This window comes from Schistocerca serialis, chromosome 9 (genome assembly GCF_023864345.2).
Source record: "Schistocerca serialis cubense isolate TAMUIC-IGC-003099 chromosome 9, iqSchSeri2.2, whole genome shotgun sequence".
NCBI classification, from domain to species: Eukaryota; Metazoa; Arthropoda; class Insecta; order Orthoptera; family Acrididae; genus Schistocerca; species Schistocerca serialis.
This window is the reverse complement of record NC_064646.1, coordinates 30,904,313-30,921,458: the sequence shown is the minus strand read 5'-3', so window position 1 is coordinate 30,921,458 and position 17,146 is coordinate 30,904,313. Positions and strand designations below refer to the sequence as shown.

The window sequence follows — 17,146 nt, the reverse complement described above, 5'->3', positions numbered from 1 at the left end:
AACGAATAATGTGTCTCAGTACACTATTAAAATAAATTAAATTTGCAACAAAAAAGGTCCTATTTATTTTTTGTCTAGGACTAACAGTTTGCACAAAGAGATTGCGAGAATATTGGAAGCCTCGCGCGACAAGTGTGTGCTGTAACTTAAGTACTTTTTGTAGGCCAGTTTGAGGTAGTTTTCCAACTAGTGTCCTGTATCAAAATGTTTGTCTCAGCTTCCTCTATACTACTGTGGTACATCGTAAACAATGACAATTAATAATACAAAAAATAAATAGAAATGTACATTAAAAGTGTTCTATCTCGGAAACCGTTCAGAATAGGGCATATGTCCACATCAACTTTTTTATTCAGAATCACTAATGCTGTCAAGTGTCAAAACATTTACCTTTCCTCCTGACTCTCCCTGTATACAGGATGGTCCATTGATCGTGACCAGGCCAAATATCTCATGAAATAAGCGTCAAATGAAAAAACTACAAAGAACAAAACTTGTCTAGCTTGAAGGGGGAAACCAGATGGCACTATGGTTGGCCCACTAGATGGCACTGCCATAGGTCAAACGAATATCAACTGCTTTTTTTAAAAATTAGGAACCCCCATTTTTTATTACATATTTATGCAGTATGTAAAGAAATATGAATGTTTTGGTGATGACTTTGAATATTGTGTACAGTTCTGCCACTGGGCACAAGAGAAATTACGGGATGATGACAGATTTTTTGCATGCATTCTATTTAGTGACGAAGCGTCATTCACCAACAGTGGTAACGTAAACCGGCATAATATGCACTATTGGACAACGGAAAATCTACGATGGCTGCAACAAGTGGAACATCAGTGACCTTGGCGGGTTAATGTATGGTGCAGCATTATGGGAGGAAGGATAATTGGCCCCCATTTTATCGATGGCAATCTAAATGATGCAATGTATGCTTATTTCCTACGTAATGTTCTACCGATGTTACTACAAGATGTTTCACTACATAACAGAATGGCGATGTACTTCCAACATGATGGATGTCCGGCACATAGCTCATGTGCGGCTGAAGCGGTATTGAATAGCATATTTCATGACAGGTGGATTGATCATCGAAGCACCATACCATGGCCCGCATGTTCACCGGATCTGATGTCCCCAGATTTCTTTCTGTGGGGCAAGTTGAAGGATATTTGCTATCATGATCCACTGACAACGCCTGACAACATGCGTCAGCACATTGTCAATGCATGTGCGAACACAACGGAAGGCGAACTACTCACTGTTGAGAGAAATGTCATTACACGTATTGCCAAATGCATTGAGGTTGATGGGCATCATTTTGAGCATTTATTGCATTAATGTGGTATTTAAAGGTAATCACGCTGTAACAGCATGCATTCTCAGGAATGATAAGTTCACAAAGGTACATGTATCACATTGGAACAACCGAATTAAAATGTTCAAACGTACCTACGTTCTGTATTTTAATTTAAAAAACCTACCTGTTACCAACAGTTCATCTAAAATTGTGAGCCATATGTTTGTGACTATTACAGCGCCATCTATCACAAAGCGAAAAAAGTGGTCCAGCTAAAACATTCATATTTCTTTAGGTACTACACGAATATGTAATAAAAAGTGGGTGTTCCTATTTTTAAAAAATGCAGTTGATATCCGTTTGACCTATGGCAGCGCCATCTAGCGGGCCAACCATATCACCATCTGGTTTCCCCCTTCAAGCTAGACGAGTTTTGTTCTTTGTAGTTTTTTTGTTTGATGCTTATTTTGTGAGATATTTGGCCCGGTCACTATCAATGGACCACCCTGTATGTTGTACAGTTGTGGGATAATATTTTTTCAAATGTAAAAACTTATTACATTCTTTAATGCATTAACAAAAGTAATCAATTTTTGAAAATATGACAAACTTGAATAGATGAAAAATCTACTCACCAAGGGATGGCAGGAAAAAACACATATAAAAACTGCGGAAATTTTCAAGCTTTCAGAACCACTGTCTCCTTCTCCTGGCAAAAAGGTTGAAGGAGAAGGAATAAGGATAAAGGAAAAGGACTGACAAGGTTTAGGAAATGGGGAGAATTATGGAAAAGTTGCCCACAATACCAGGTCAGGGAAGACTTGCCGGACAGGATGAAAAAGAAAAACTCTCACCCATCCAGTTAGTCTTCTCTGACCTATGGTTCTGGAAAACTTTTTCGTGACTCTTCCCATTTCCTAAATCTCACCAGTCCTTTTCCTTCATCGCTCTCCTTCCTCTTCAGTCCCTCTGCCAGAAGAAGGAGCAACTGGCTCAAAAAGCTTCCACATTGCCTTAACTTTTACGTGTTTCCTCCTGCTGCCACTTGGTGAATAGATTTTTTATCTGATCAATTATATTTTGTTATTTGCTTTGTTTGAAATTCATATTACATTGTGATAATTTGGTTGAGTAGAATGCCAAACAATATGAATTTCACCAGTATTTGTTTACTTTTAAAAAAATTTAACTAGTGTATTTATTGTGAAGCAGTAATTACAAATGCAGCAGATTTTTTAAATATTGTATCTGAAGTTAAATGTCAACTGCTCTGCACAGCTGATCCTGGAAGTGTTCCTGATTATAAGAAACCTGCTCCTGTTGTGTGTATACAAACATTCAAATTTTTCATGGTTGACAGTAAACAAAAGGCAATTTTTTTGATCCATTGGGTTTTGATTTTTGATGTCTTCAATATTTTTTCCTGCTACTTGCTAATTATTTTTGCCATTTTTGATCAACTCTGAAATCCCCAAGCAGATGATGTCAGTTTTATTTTTGAGTTTTTGCTTAAAAAGCTTTTTATCTGCCTGGAAAGGCAGGTGCAATGACACCAGTTATTGTGAGAAAAAAGATAAAATACTTTTCAAATAAAATAGTGGACTACTTTATCAAGTGATGGCCCTATGGCCCATATACAATACCATCAACCTCAAGAAATTAATGAGAATACTTTTTTTCTTCAATTTTTGGTGCTAATTTTTACTTTAACTGTAAAACACAGTCAGAACAAAATAAGACGTACTATGAGCCCATCATATGTAGTTCTTCTGCTATTAATCTCCAGTTATACTGCACTCTAATGTACACCTCTGAAATTTTTACTGGTATCTGAGTTCACTGTTGACTGTCCTTATAAAAATAGTATCTACAGTTGCAGCATATTGTATGCTGTTTAACATGTCTTCTGAAACAAAACTATCTGCAGTGTACTGTCAGTTTTAAGACCTTAAATGTATGTCTTTGTATATTGTATTTCCTGATTGTACCACGACTACCACAGATGTGTCAGCGCAATCTGCAACTGGTGTGCCCCCTGTGTCTGGCTTACGACATGTTTCTGCCCCTGAGACCAAGCCTGCACCCTCCACTCCCCACGACGCCCTGCCCCCAGGTCAGAATATCTGTGCCGAGTGTGAACGGCTTATTGTGTAAGTATGTTTCCTCATATTGTAACTTATCATCTTTCTTTCAGCACCTGTAAGTGCCTCACATGCCATTTTGCTTCTAAAATTCTTTTTTCCTCACAAAATTTCAAGTGTGAGAAATAAAAGATAAATGCTTTATAAGTTGATTAAAACCAATCTGCCGAGTGGACTTTTTCCAGAATTCTAATGAGGAACTGTATTCACTGTGACTCTGCACTTAGGTTTTTTAGATTTTGTCTTAGTTATTTTCAGCAGTTTAAGTAGACAATTAACAATTTATTTATCTACTACTTGAGAAATATAAGTGGAATTAATAAAAATGCAAAGCAAGGGAAAATGAGCCCAAGTTAAAGTTGTGCAAGATAATTTTTTTTTTTTTTTTTTATTGCTACTCATCTTTTAACATACACGTTGATGAGGCAGTGAAAGGAAAGATCATAACAGCGGCAGAAGTTCTATGGAGAACAAGCAGTAATACCTTGATTACAAACAACACTACTGTTATGACATAGATGAAGATGATTATTAAATGTAGTGAACAGTATACTTAGCACAAAGTTTGGGTTGTCGATTAACAACATTAAGTAAAAAAATAATTTAATGGAATCAAAATAGAAATCAGTTAGGTGTTAAAATTGGGGAATATGTGACAGAAGATCTGTAAGAATTCTGGTATCTATAAAGAGTGCTTGCTGAAGATCAATAAAGCAAGGAGGACAAAACAAACAGAATGGGACGCATTGAAGGAAGCCTTGTTAGACAAAAGAACTCAAAAGTCCACATGTAAGGACAAATTTTCTATAGTAATATGTGTGAAGCATGACACTGTGTGGAAACAAAATATGTGCAGTGAAAAAACGGTATAAAAATGAATTGAAGTTATTTGAAAGATGGTGCCAGAGAGAGAAGAGGTTGGAAATACGATAAGCCATCTGTGGCTGTATTGTATAACAATTGTAGGAGTGACAAGAAAAAAAATGTAGGTTACTAAAAAGGATGGATTATTTAGTACAGATTGTTAAAAATGGGTAGAGAGAAATGCAAGATAATGTAAAACCCACTGAAAGTATTTCTTTTTATTAAGGAAACCACTTAACATAATTAATGCACCTTATGTACAGAATTAGTAACAAAATGCTAAGGTGGTAAAGTTCATTGACATGCCATTTTAAGTGAGCATGTGTCCCTTTTACTTTTTTCATAATGCCTACTAATAAGGTCTTATATCCAGAAATCAGTAGTGCTTTGAAGCACCTGGTCCACAAAAGCTGTATTAAGTAAAACATCCAACTTAGGGACAAGTGACTGTAAGTGTTAGCCTGTTCACAGTCTGTCAATAGTAGCACCATTTAAATTGTTTCCAAGTTGATCTCAAAATTTTTCAGTGAAACAGAATCAGTGCAGCAGTTCATATTTATTACATTTTCCATCACACTCAAACATTTATGTGTGAAATTATATGGCATTTGGGTCACTTGTATATAAATATAAGGAGCAGAGACTAGCAGCGTTCCAGTATAAGTGGTATACCGACGCCATTAAACAACTAACTTACCACACATGCGCCCCCAGTGGTTCCGTCAGGGCCTTCGTATTTCTCGCGTGCCAGCCATGCAGTGGGAGGTAGGGCTACATCTCCCCGCCCGCTCACACCCCTGGCCCAGCAGCTGCCACCCCCAGGCTCTGTCCCGAGTGCCCCATTTGGTGCCACCAGCGCCATGGCCCCCACCGCTACTGCTGGTGCGTCTGAAGGTGTTCCCACCTGTGGTGACTGTGGGAGGCCAATTGTGTAAGTGACTGCCCAACTGTAATACGAGGCTCGCTCCTGTAGAATTCACTAACTGTTTACATTCCTTTTTCTCTTTGTGGTTGGGTGGAAATGGTTCAAAAATGCTATCCACCAACTGAGAATGTCATACATGTAGCTGAAGAGAATGTGAAATTGCATGATTGCTTGTTACCTTGACATCTTCTTGTCTGTTACCTATGTAATATCATACAACACTGTGTTAATAGCAAACAAAACTATTAAAATGAACACAGATGGAGGGTTAAACTTGCAAATTTGCTTACTATACTTTATGTTACTTGACTTCACTTCAAGACAGTTGGCTAACACATTTTTTGTCATAGCTAGAACACTTAAAACATATACCAAGTTAGTTTCTTTTAATGATATCTGTGGTGAGAAATAATGTTTCTCATATCTTTGATTGAAACAAAATCTGTGTTTCTCCATGTGCAAAGTGAAATATACTACGAAACTGAAATATACTCATTCTAGAGTGTAGGTGTGGAAACAAACTATTCATCATTAATTTTCCAGGTCAATAAAATGAAATTGTGCATGTCAGTCACCAATGTTCTGTTTGTGCCCCTTTTTTTCTCACACTAACAGAACACTATCTTGATGGTAATGACACATTAGCAATGCTGTATTATACATGATTGCAGCCGGCCATGGGAATTCATAGGTGATAACAACATTATTTGCTATACAACCTTTGTCATCTGGAGTGCTGTGTCTGTCTCTGCAACTACTTTATTGTCTTTGTGCAATTCCATTCATGTTTTAATTTTTATTTCTGTGTTTGTAGTAGTGTAGAAATGTCCCATGTAGCCTTGAAATGTATTGGTTCATTTTAAAACTGACAAATGTAATTTACATTATGTTGCCTGTCTTGTAATCCATAAACTGCAAAACTGCATTTAAAAAAATTAGACAACAAGATTAAATAGAGTAAAAATTCATGTTAAGTTTTCTGATATAAATATCAGATGATGTTCTTGGAGCCAAGAATTCCTGCTACATGGCTTAACATAAGAAAGGTATACACAAAGGATTGTGCATCAGTGATTGATTATTGTATGGTGTGGTTGGTTGGGAGACACTGAGGGGTAGATTCAGCCACCACATTTGTTCTTTCCTTCTTGCACAGTGGTACCTCTCCCTTGTGAAGTTGAGAGTTGTATGTTACATGTATCTGCTGAGTCTAGGTGACTGTAATGATTATGTGTATGGTGTCATGTTTGTGGTGTAAGATAATAGAGGAGGGAGAGGGTGGAATCTGACGCCAGCACATAGGCTACTCCTCTTGAATATTGCAAATGGGACCATAGGCATTATGGTCCCCATTTTAATGGATAGGTCACCATCAATAGTGTCACGTACTTTTGCTTCATGAGACACTGCAGAGAAGTTTGAGATGTAATACTTTATATTGATGCAAAGTCTAGTAATCTGGAACTTTATACCACCAACTATCCTCCCCTTCCCAACCAAATAACAGCAGTGAAAATTTCTTCGATCATCAGGAATCAAACCAGCTTACTTCAGAGCTGAACACCACCACACAGGTATGCTTCAGTAACCTGAGACGCCATTTGTGAGTCAGTAACAAGTATAAAAGAGGAAGAGATAGAGGTGATGTAAAGGGCATTTAAAGAATTGTTTATTGCATTTTTTTTTTTTTTTTTTTTTTTTTTTGCATGGAGACACCAACTGGTGTCTTTTGCAAAAGTACAATTCTGAAGAGAGAATATCGTCTGAAGAACTGCTCTGTTCTTAATGGTTCTGAGGCACAGCTCTTTGAAACATCCATACATTTGGACAGCTGTCTGAAGTAGTTAGAAATTGAGGTAATGGACATGATAGTGTATTAACAGATCATTACTTGTTCAGTGTATTCCAGCTTTCTCTGTACAGCTTGATTCAAAATGAATTACATCACCTGCACATTTTTTTACTGAAATCAGATTAAATGAACCAGTTTCTGAAATAAATATACATGATTTGTCTGTATGTATGGTTGCCCAATGGCCAGTTATGGGCTTATTACATATCACTTTAGCTTAAATGTAATAAAAGTGAAGCTGTTAGTCTTGACATTTCTCAAGTTACTCATGAAACATAACAAAACTTCACAACAAAAGTGAACATCTTTCTCCTCTGTACTGCTGATTCTACTAGATTTTAATTACAGTTTTGTCTGTGGGATGCAAGAAGATCACCAGAAAAGGTGATTTCAATTTAGATTTAAAATTTGCTTTGCTACCTCTCAAACATTTAATGCTACCAGAAAATTATCTAAGGGTTTTTCAGCTGTATACAGAAGACTATTTTGAACCACTGACAGCTTTAGCAATTAATAAAGAAATATGTACAACAGCTTCCTTGTGTTGCAAGTACTTACTAGACCTTGTTGCCAAAGAGAACTCTTCAAAGTACTCTGGCAATGGTTGTGTAGTAGTGACAGATGTCATGCTTTGTCAAACAGTTATCTACACTAATTGGAGCAGTGATTTTGTTATCACTAATACTGTGTGGTACAGTAACTGAGAAACAGTGCTGAAGATTGAAAATATAACACAGGGGTGTTGTAACTTGTTGTGACCACGGCCGGAACGGTCACAGGATGGCTGAGAAAGCGTGGTGGGACCAAATGGAGAGTGGCCTGCGAACAAACAAATGAACGGGAAGGACGGACACGAAACAACAATGGACGATGGAGAGAGACCTTACAAGGACAACACGCAAGAAGTAACGGAGTGACAGAGACAACCAAACGAATCCAAGACATCCACTAGTAATGAAAGCAAAGAACAACAAACATGCTTTCTGTTGTCGAGGCAATGTGTCCTGACTCACGCAATGATTAGACTCGCTGGCTGAGTGAGAGTCAGGCGCTTAAATACTCTATTTGGGGCGCTGCTATTGGCCGCTGGAACCGCGTGTTCCACTGTGGCACCCTCACACTAAATGCAGGCCAGGACGCGTGCGCCCCCACAGCTTGCGGTGCGATGGTGCAGAGATCTCTAGTGGTCTTCAACGCCCATGATGTCTGGTGGGGATTCAAACTCTGCAGCATGCGGTACCAGAGGTGGCTTTTACTATCTCTTGCTCTCTTCTATTTCATGCCAGTCTCCTCATCTTGGATAGCATCAAAGCAGCTGACAAATCTCCTGTACCTTCTGACAGATGGATCAGCAATGACAGCCCTTCATGCCCTCATTTCACTGAGTGCTATGAAGAGTTTCAGAATTTAGCAAAAGGACAATGATGCACACACTGATGATCAGAAGCTGTATTCCATCAAATCTGCTCCCCCTGTCATCAGAATGTTACACCACTGAATGTTACACCACTGAAAAGCTGAGTGATAAAAATATTAGTGTTAATGGCATTGAGAAACAGCTACAATTGCTAAAGTTAAACAAGGCTCCATGGCCCAAGGATATCACTATCTGATTCATGCAGAATTTGGAGCTGACTTAGTTCCTGCTTTTACCAAAATGTGCTGTAGATCCATTTGACAAAAGACTATGCCAAATGAGTGGAAAAAAAGGACAAGTCACATGTGTTTACAAGAAGGGTAAAAGAAGTGATCTATAAAAGTACTGACTAGTCACATTGACCTCCATCTGTTGTAGAATCCTAGAACATTTTCTGAGCTCAGACATAATCAGGTATCTTGTACAAAATGACCTCCTCCTTGCCAAGCACCACAGATTCTGAAAAAATTGATAATGCCTGACCCAATTTATCCTTTCACATGACATCCTGAAAGCCATGAACTAAGGAAATCAGGTAGAAGTAGTATTTCTTGATTACCAAAAGGCATTTGACCCTTTATGCACCAGTTTTTTTTAGCAACAGTACAGTTATATAGGGTACTAAACAAAAGTTATGACTGGGTTGAAGTGTTATTGACAGAACCATCAACAGTAGTAGAAGTAACTTCAAACATGCCAGTGGGAAGTATGTTGGAACCCTTGTTGTTCATGTTATATTCTAACAACCTGGAACACAGTATTAACAGTAACCTCGGACTTTTCACAGTTATCTATAATGAAGTACTATCTGAAAAAAAACTGCACAAATATTCAGTCAGGTCTTGATAATATTTGAAAGTGGTATTATGATTGGCAAATTGCTTTAAATGCACGGAAGAGTAAACTCTTGGTCTTATCAAAACAAAGCATAGCATCCTACAACTATAATATCTGTGATCCATACTTAGGTTCTGTCAAATACTGGGGTATAACAATTTATGTGTATTTGAAACAGAATGATCATGTAGGCTCAGTTGTAGGTACAACATGTGGCAGACTTCATTTCATTGGTAGAATGTTGGAACAATACAGTCAGTCTACAAATGAGATTTCTTACAAATCACTTCTACATCCTATTTTAGAATATTGCTCACCTGTTTGGTACCCACACCAAATAGAATAGGAGATACTGAATGTATAGAAAGAAGACAACACATATTGTCACAGGTTTATTTGACTCACCGGCAAGCATCATGGAAATGCTGAAAAATCTAAATTGCCAGACTCCTGAAGGATTGACACAAATAATTTTTCTGCAAATGCTATTCATAAAATTTCAAGAATTAGTACTAAGTGAAGAATCTAAAGATATGCATCACCCCCATAGAGATTATGAAGACAAAATTAGGCTAATTACAACACCTGTGGAAGCATTAAAGTGGTCGTTCTTCTTGTGCTTCACTTGCAGTCAGAAGAGGAAGAAACACTAACATATCATACCATACTCAGCAGTGTCAAGCACTTCACACTAGTTTGCAAAATATCTACATAGATGTAGATATTATTAATAGCTGTCACCACCAGGGTCTGAACTGTTTGTCTGAATTGAATCCTGTACCTCTGAAAATGTTGAGAGGAGAACATACATTTATGAAATGATTTTCCCTTCATAAAAATTCCGTATTATTACCTCTTAGTGTATGCACATTGCTTTCTGAAAGATTCTGTCTGTTGGAGGTAACGCACAGAAACAAATGAGAATGAGAAAGTAAGTGCTTCAGCAAATTATGCTTATGAGACAAATGCTTTGCAATTTAAATGCCCTGTGTTTGGGTTCAGCCACTCTCAGAGTCTCACAATACTGCATGTACCACTTACAATACGTTTCAGGACTGTTTTTCATACCAAGGGTGATCCGTGGGTTATCAAGTACCCAGGGATAAATGCTGAGGAAGGTGACAATGCCTGAGTAGTCTTCTTACCACTTCCACATACTTCACCCAGTCTACATTCAATTCTCTGCCATGCATTTTGAAGGAAAATGTTTGATTCAAGGTCATAAAAGTTAAGTTTAAAAGTGAGGTTTTGTTTTCAATATATGTAGTATTATTACCTCCATTTTTACTTTCAATGAGTGGGACTACTTTTATCTATTACTTCCTGGGAATAATAACACTGCAATTTGAAAAGAAAATGTATTCTTCTTATATATGTGAGTATAGCAATCTTAAGTTACAAACTGTCAAAATGAATATTTAGTCCACAATTAGAATACCAGTAATGACAATGTCACTAATAATGACTGAAGTCATTGCAGTTCCCTAAAAATTGTTTTTGTAAGGGTTATGAGACAGGTAACATACTTTTGTGCATGTCTAGAAGTTTTTATCACCCATCTGTGAAATTAAATGCACTTTATTTTATTGTACAGCAACTTTCTTTGAAAGAAAAATATTTTTCATGTCATGGGAGAGCTCCAGTAACTCACTCATAAATTAATTACAATATTTAAAGTTAAGAAGGAGAGAATGCTACCAAGAATTAATTTTTAAAACTCCAAAAGTGTAATTCCTTCAAAGAAAGTTGCATTTGATTGTAATGCCCTTTTGTGTTGACTCTGTAGTGGGTAGAAAACAGTTTTTTGTTTTTAATATTAGCAAGATTGCAGATAGCTTCAAATATTATGAAGATTTGATACGTTAGGAGAAGTCCAATTTCAAATTCCATAATAACTGATTTTGTTTTTTGATTAGCAACATTTCTTTCTTTTGTTATGCTACATTTTATTAAGTATGAATGCTTTAGATCATAACAAAAGAAAAACATATTCCCGACAAAGCAATATTTATGTAATCACCAACTAACGCGGCAAAAACTGTGTGTTAAAATTTTTTGTTAGAAATTTTCCTTTATATAGGAATACCTTGTTAATACATGGAATTGACCTAGAAGCAAAATTAGAATTTAAAATAATGCACAACCTACACTGAAGTGACTAAACTGGCTGCAAACGATAATAGATGTATGGATACAGGGGTTGGATACTTATTGTATGAAAGTCATAGTTTAGTATTACTCCTTTCTTTCTCCAATATAATTTTGGACAAATTGTCCTATAATGATCAATAGAATTTAGAAGCTGAGGCAGCAGTAATTTATTATTTAGATTCCATCTCTGCTCACAATTTATAATGTATATTTGTTTTAGTAGTGGTAGGCTTCCTATAAAAACATCCACATTGTTTGTAATTTTTTCTTGACAACTTTCCTCAGGCTGGCTGAATAATATCAATTAAAGATACATGCTACTAAATAAAGAAGTGATGAAAGTGTCAAGAATTTCTTGTTGTGACAAGTTTCATCTGATGGATTTATTTTTGTTTGTATCTCCTATTTAGAGGTGTCTTTGTGCGCATAAAGGACAAGAATTTGCATGCAGAATGTTTCAAATGTGCAACATGTGGCACATCACTGAAGAACGTTGGCTACTACAACATCAACAACAAACTGTACTGTGATATTCATGCCAAACTGGTCGCACGTCAGAATCCACCAGCACCCAACCTGGAACCTGTTACCATTCCACCGTGAGTACTTTGACCATCTTCTGCAAGTGCTTGTTATAAGGTGGTTCAATACTTCTGTATGAAATGTCATATGTAGCTTCTGCATTCCCACATAACTTAAGAAACAGTGAATAGTGTGTCAGCGCTTTCACTACGATGTAGAGGTGATGGTATTTGTTTTGAGAGCACCACATTCTTTGACAGATAAGAAGATAGTATTTAACAGCGCAAAATATTTTTAAGAAGTGGTACGTCTTGCTATGTCAATAGCTCTTTTACAGTTAACAAAACTTCTCTTTATCAGTATGATGTTTCAGTGAATCTGCTAAAGCAGAAGTGAGTCTTTAAACTGAGGGGGTACTTGCCACAGACCAAATATTCCAGTCTCTCATGAGAAGAGTGGTGGCTTTGTGTTGACTTTGAGAAATCTGTGGTATTCACTTTACAAAACTAAGGCACTGCTCAGTAGTGCACAGATTAACATGTGCTTCTAACTGCAGTAGTGTATTAAACCATCATTCCAAGCTCAAGATCTGATGGTCAGCTCTTTCATAATGACATGTTGCAGCATGGTTCTCAGAAGTTTGATCCTGAGAATCTTTCTACATAAATGATCATTTGCATCGGAGTTTTCCTGTTTTACACAAATGAAGACCAGGCAGAAAATATGGTGATTTTGTATGATGAAGAATTCTTACAGTCATGGGCTGATGAATATATCCAACTGCAAAAGACACACACATGGATGAATGACTGAATTATACACCCTAGTAGAACTAAATTATCATTATTGGCATAGAAATGCCACAGGTGCAATAAGTATCACAGAGCTTCATTAAGCTCTAGTTACAGCTCATCTTCTAAACCAAGTACCAAGTCAAAAGCCGAGCAACAAGAAACCAACTGCCATATATCATTCCCTTTACTGGATGTGTGAAATGAACCCTTTCCTCCCCACTGAAACACTTTCTCACATAATGTCTTGTAGATAACAAAGACAGATAAGCAACTCCTGTACCAAAAAAAGAAAACCAGAATGTTGACATGATTTCCAGGAGGGATTTGCAACTGTCAATTTCATGGCAAGGTCACAGTAAAACTGAAGACAGTATACCAATATTTTGTTAAGCTAATCTGTATCTTAGGACTTTACTTTCCCCTCACTGTATGTGTAATCAGAGTGTATACCCTTTCTTTCCCTTATTCCCAGCCTATATTGTGATGAGAAAATTTTATAAAATTCAAAAAAAATTAAGAAATAACTACACAAACATTTGTAAAAATTATGACAAGCAAATACACAGATCAATAGGATTACAGATCTGTATATAATTTAGGATATACTGAAATTAATATATTCTGAAACCCCTACATGCTGCAGTGATTGTAGTTTGGTATCAAAGAGAGATTGGATATGTTAATGGGGAAACCCCACTGCTTGTGATTTGCATGCAAGCCCACAAAACATCAATCATGGTACCTAAAAGATGATAATGAACATCATGACCAAGTATATTCCAGACACATGGGATGAATAACAAGGCAAGCAAATTCACAGGCTGTCTTTCTTTGAGGAAGGATTGTAGGCTCTTCACTTTTTGTTTTTATCATCCTGAAATATGGAATGTCATAGAACATACAACTTGACTCTGAAAGGGATGCACAGCCTATGGGAAATGATTTATACTTCTAGAATTTGTTTGTGAATCACTGAGTTCATTCTAAATTCATTCTTGTTATTAACCAAAAATGCCATTAGCAAGTGTGTACATTACCATGTAAGTATAAGAATCATTAGGTCCCCAGAAAGACTTCTGTTAGATATTTAGTTATCAACTTTCCTGTGATACTATTTCCTGAGGAGCAGCCATCATTAACTTGCATTCAAGATGCTTACAACTAAGAGATCCTTCTTGCTTGTTTAAGTGGTTTATCTTTCAGACAAAGAGACTTGTTTTTATTCTCAGTTATATTTCCAAGTATAATTTATTTGTCCTAAATAACAAACACCGTCAGGATTTCCACTTTATTCTAATGACTGCTGGTTTAATTCTGCAATGCAGATCATCTTCAAGTCTCTGTTGAAACAGAGAAAAGTCAATAACAATAAAAAGTTATAAAAAGTGTGATATTGCAAACACTAAGCTCAAGGTTGTAAAAATGACAACAAAATGTTATGAACCCACACATACCTTATGCCTTGAAGTGCAGTTCATGCACATTGATGTAAAAATAACATAAAATACAAGGATGTGGAAGGGAAAAATTTTATAGTCACCTGCCATGTGCATATGTCACAGATGAATGCATGAAGACAGTGTAAAAGAGATTCCTGTACCATAAAATAAAGTAAAATAATTAATAAAAATTAATAATTAATAGACACAGTAATGTAATACATTTCAACATGTACAATGTGTTATACAATAAAAGATAAAAAATAAATGTAATAAACAACCTTACAATACATTGTACATTTGTATTTCAGCTCAGACTCGTAGATGATCTGCAGCATAGATTGAAACCAGTAGTCAATAATAAAAATTTGTGATCCAGATCATGTTTGTCTATTTACTGTAGTAAAAGATATCACCATTCATCTACGTCTACATCATAGTGTGCAAGCCAACTTATGTTCCTGAGACATGGTGCCTATCACGAAACATGTCCTAAAGTTATCATACTTGTGACATTTCAGGGGCAGTCGAATTCCGAGCAGCACCATATCTTCAGCATTGGCCTCGGCTGCTGTCAGGCCATCTCCGTTGTCTGCCCCAGCTCCTGTTGCCCCACCTGTTAGCCGGCCAGTACCATCTGCTGCTCCACTGAGCCCGAGCTCCCCACAGCCTGGTACCCTTGGGCCAATGCCTTTCCATGTGAGTACAGCTCAGTTGCTGGTGCAGGAAGATCAGGGACAACTTTGTACAAAAATTATCAGCAAAACATGCATTAAATGCTCAAATAATCAGTGTTAGAAGATGAAAATAGTAAACATTTGAATAAGTTTGAAGTTGTTTTGATAGTATGAATAGTACTGCACAGTGAATTTTCGTTTTTAAAAGTTGACAAATTCTCTGTCTTGAACTGATGGTGAAATGATCACGTCGAAGCTGTTTTGAATTTGTGGTAAACTGCAAAGAATCAGTGGCATCTAAAAGTAGTTATTAGAATTTGTATTTCTGTTTTATTTATTTATCTTGCAGCAATGTAAGTCTGTGGTGTGGTTTGAAATCTCTCACAATGTGTTATATTTCCTTGTTATATAAAGCATTTTCCCCTATTCACATGTGTCTCATGGAAGACGAACACATTTTAACTCAACTTCTCAGTTCTATCAGTTTATTGGTACTTCTGAATTCTTGTAGCCATTGAGATTTTCACAAGATTCAAATTTAGCTTTGTTTCCTGTGTGCTGGTTGCTGTTATTTTTGTACTGGCACTCTAGGTATATCGTTTTATTGTATACAATTCTATATCATTTTATTTTGTACAATTATCTTTCTGTTATTTTTACATATATATTAGTAATTTTCCACTGACAAACTGTTTTTCTTTTGTTGATTTGCAATGGGTGACACTAGTTTTCATTGTTGTCTCAGTGTTGTGGAAACAACTGAAGAGCTACTCAACAGGTCGTGGTGAAAACTGCTGGTTAGTTATCCTTTCTTTGTGAAGCTACTGGCAGATCAGTCAGAACAAGTTTCCTACCTACCATCTTGCACTAGAAGACCAAATAATTATTCATATTAGTTGAAAGTATCATAAAAATAATTTTTACCTCACACCAGTGTAATCTTATCATCCTATTAATCTTCTTTCTTTTTATCTTTGTTGAAATATTCTGCAGCTGCTGAACTACAGCTATGAACAAAATCATACATTCTATTTGTAATCTTTCTTGCTAAAGCTCCAACTTCTACAGCAGGCAATTGATATGAGGTAAATCTGTACATTCTTCCACTCTCTGCTGTGAACTAGGAAACCTTGTTTAATATTAACTGAGCTTATTTATGTCAAACTTTCAAGAAAGATCTTCCTTCCAAGTTTAAGTAGTTGTATGCCATCATTTTCTGCAATTTTCTTTGTCACCTTACAGTCTTTGTTATAATTGCCCATGTTTTGATATAATACTGTGCCACAGTGGCTGTACTGTTTTCTTTTGTGTATGCTCTGTGATATGTTTAAGAGAATCTGAATTTGCATTTAAATTCGCACTCTCAAACACCTACTCAATTATAGCCTAGCCTAGCACATATTTATAGTCACAGATGCTGCAATAGATACCCTGTTTTAAATCTTTTGTTATATTTGAATGATTGAATTTTACTATTTTACAATATTTTAGTTTGCTTTTAAAATTAAAAAAACTTGTACCAGTTTAAAAACTTTTACACACAAGAAACCACACTGTATTTAGCTGACTTACAAATTCGTATTGAAAACTTATGTAAAATTTTAAGATGTCTAATTCTGAATGAAATCAGTATCTCTTAAATAATTCACAAAGGGATGATTTGCTGCAGGATTTCTTTCACACTTAAAACTCAAATATAAAATATTCTTAGTGTCACTGGAACTAGCTGAAAATCATTTTCATGATGAATTCAAACATAGCACATTTTTTTAAACTTTGTATATTTTATTAATTCTGTGCAGCACAAACTTATGATGCTGAGTATTATTACACTGCAAAGAGGACAGAGATTCATGTATATAATATTTAGTATTTCATGTTATCTTTTTGTAGCTATTCAACACCCACATATGCTAAGAAGCTGCTGTAGTAGTAAGTGAATAGCTTAAATATTAGACGGAGAGAATGAAGAAATGTGTACTTTCATTTTATAGTATGATGCAGTGTACCTCATCTGGGCTCAGTAAAAAAACATTTTGCTAGTAGATATTTCATATAAAAAGCTGAAAAAATTGTCTGCCCATTATTGAGCCAGCTTTGAGGAAACATGGTATAGTTTTTGCTAGGAATCATGTAAAAATTTGGTGGCCATTGTGAAGATGTATTTATTTCTATATGGTCACTCATTTCACTGAATCAGGTACCCATAACAGTCCATGTGTTT

At 36.1% G+C, this 17,146-nt stretch overlaps 1 protein-coding gene across 5 annotated transcripts in view; it reads left to right on the top strand.

Moving 5' to 3' along the window:
- The window catches only part of LOC126419273 (PDZ and LIM domain protein Zasp-like), a 292,415-nt gene that overhangs the window by 219,975 nt on the left and 55,294 nt on the right, over positions 1–17,146 (top strand). For 4 of the 5 annotated variants that reach the window (XM_050086440.1, XM_050086439.1, XM_050086436.1 and 1 more), the window contains exons 6-8: positions 5,023–5,239; positions 11,901–12,089; positions 14,767–14,944. In XM_050086440.1, coding sequence (XP_049942397.1) covers positions 5,023–5,239; positions 11,901–12,089; positions 14,767–14,944 — 584 coding nt within the window. Of the gene's footprint in view, positions 1–3,305; positions 3,454–5,022; positions 5,240–11,900; positions 12,090–14,766; positions 14,945–17,146 lie in introns of all 5 variants that reach the window. The other variant, XM_050086438.1, reaches the window with a different exon arrangement.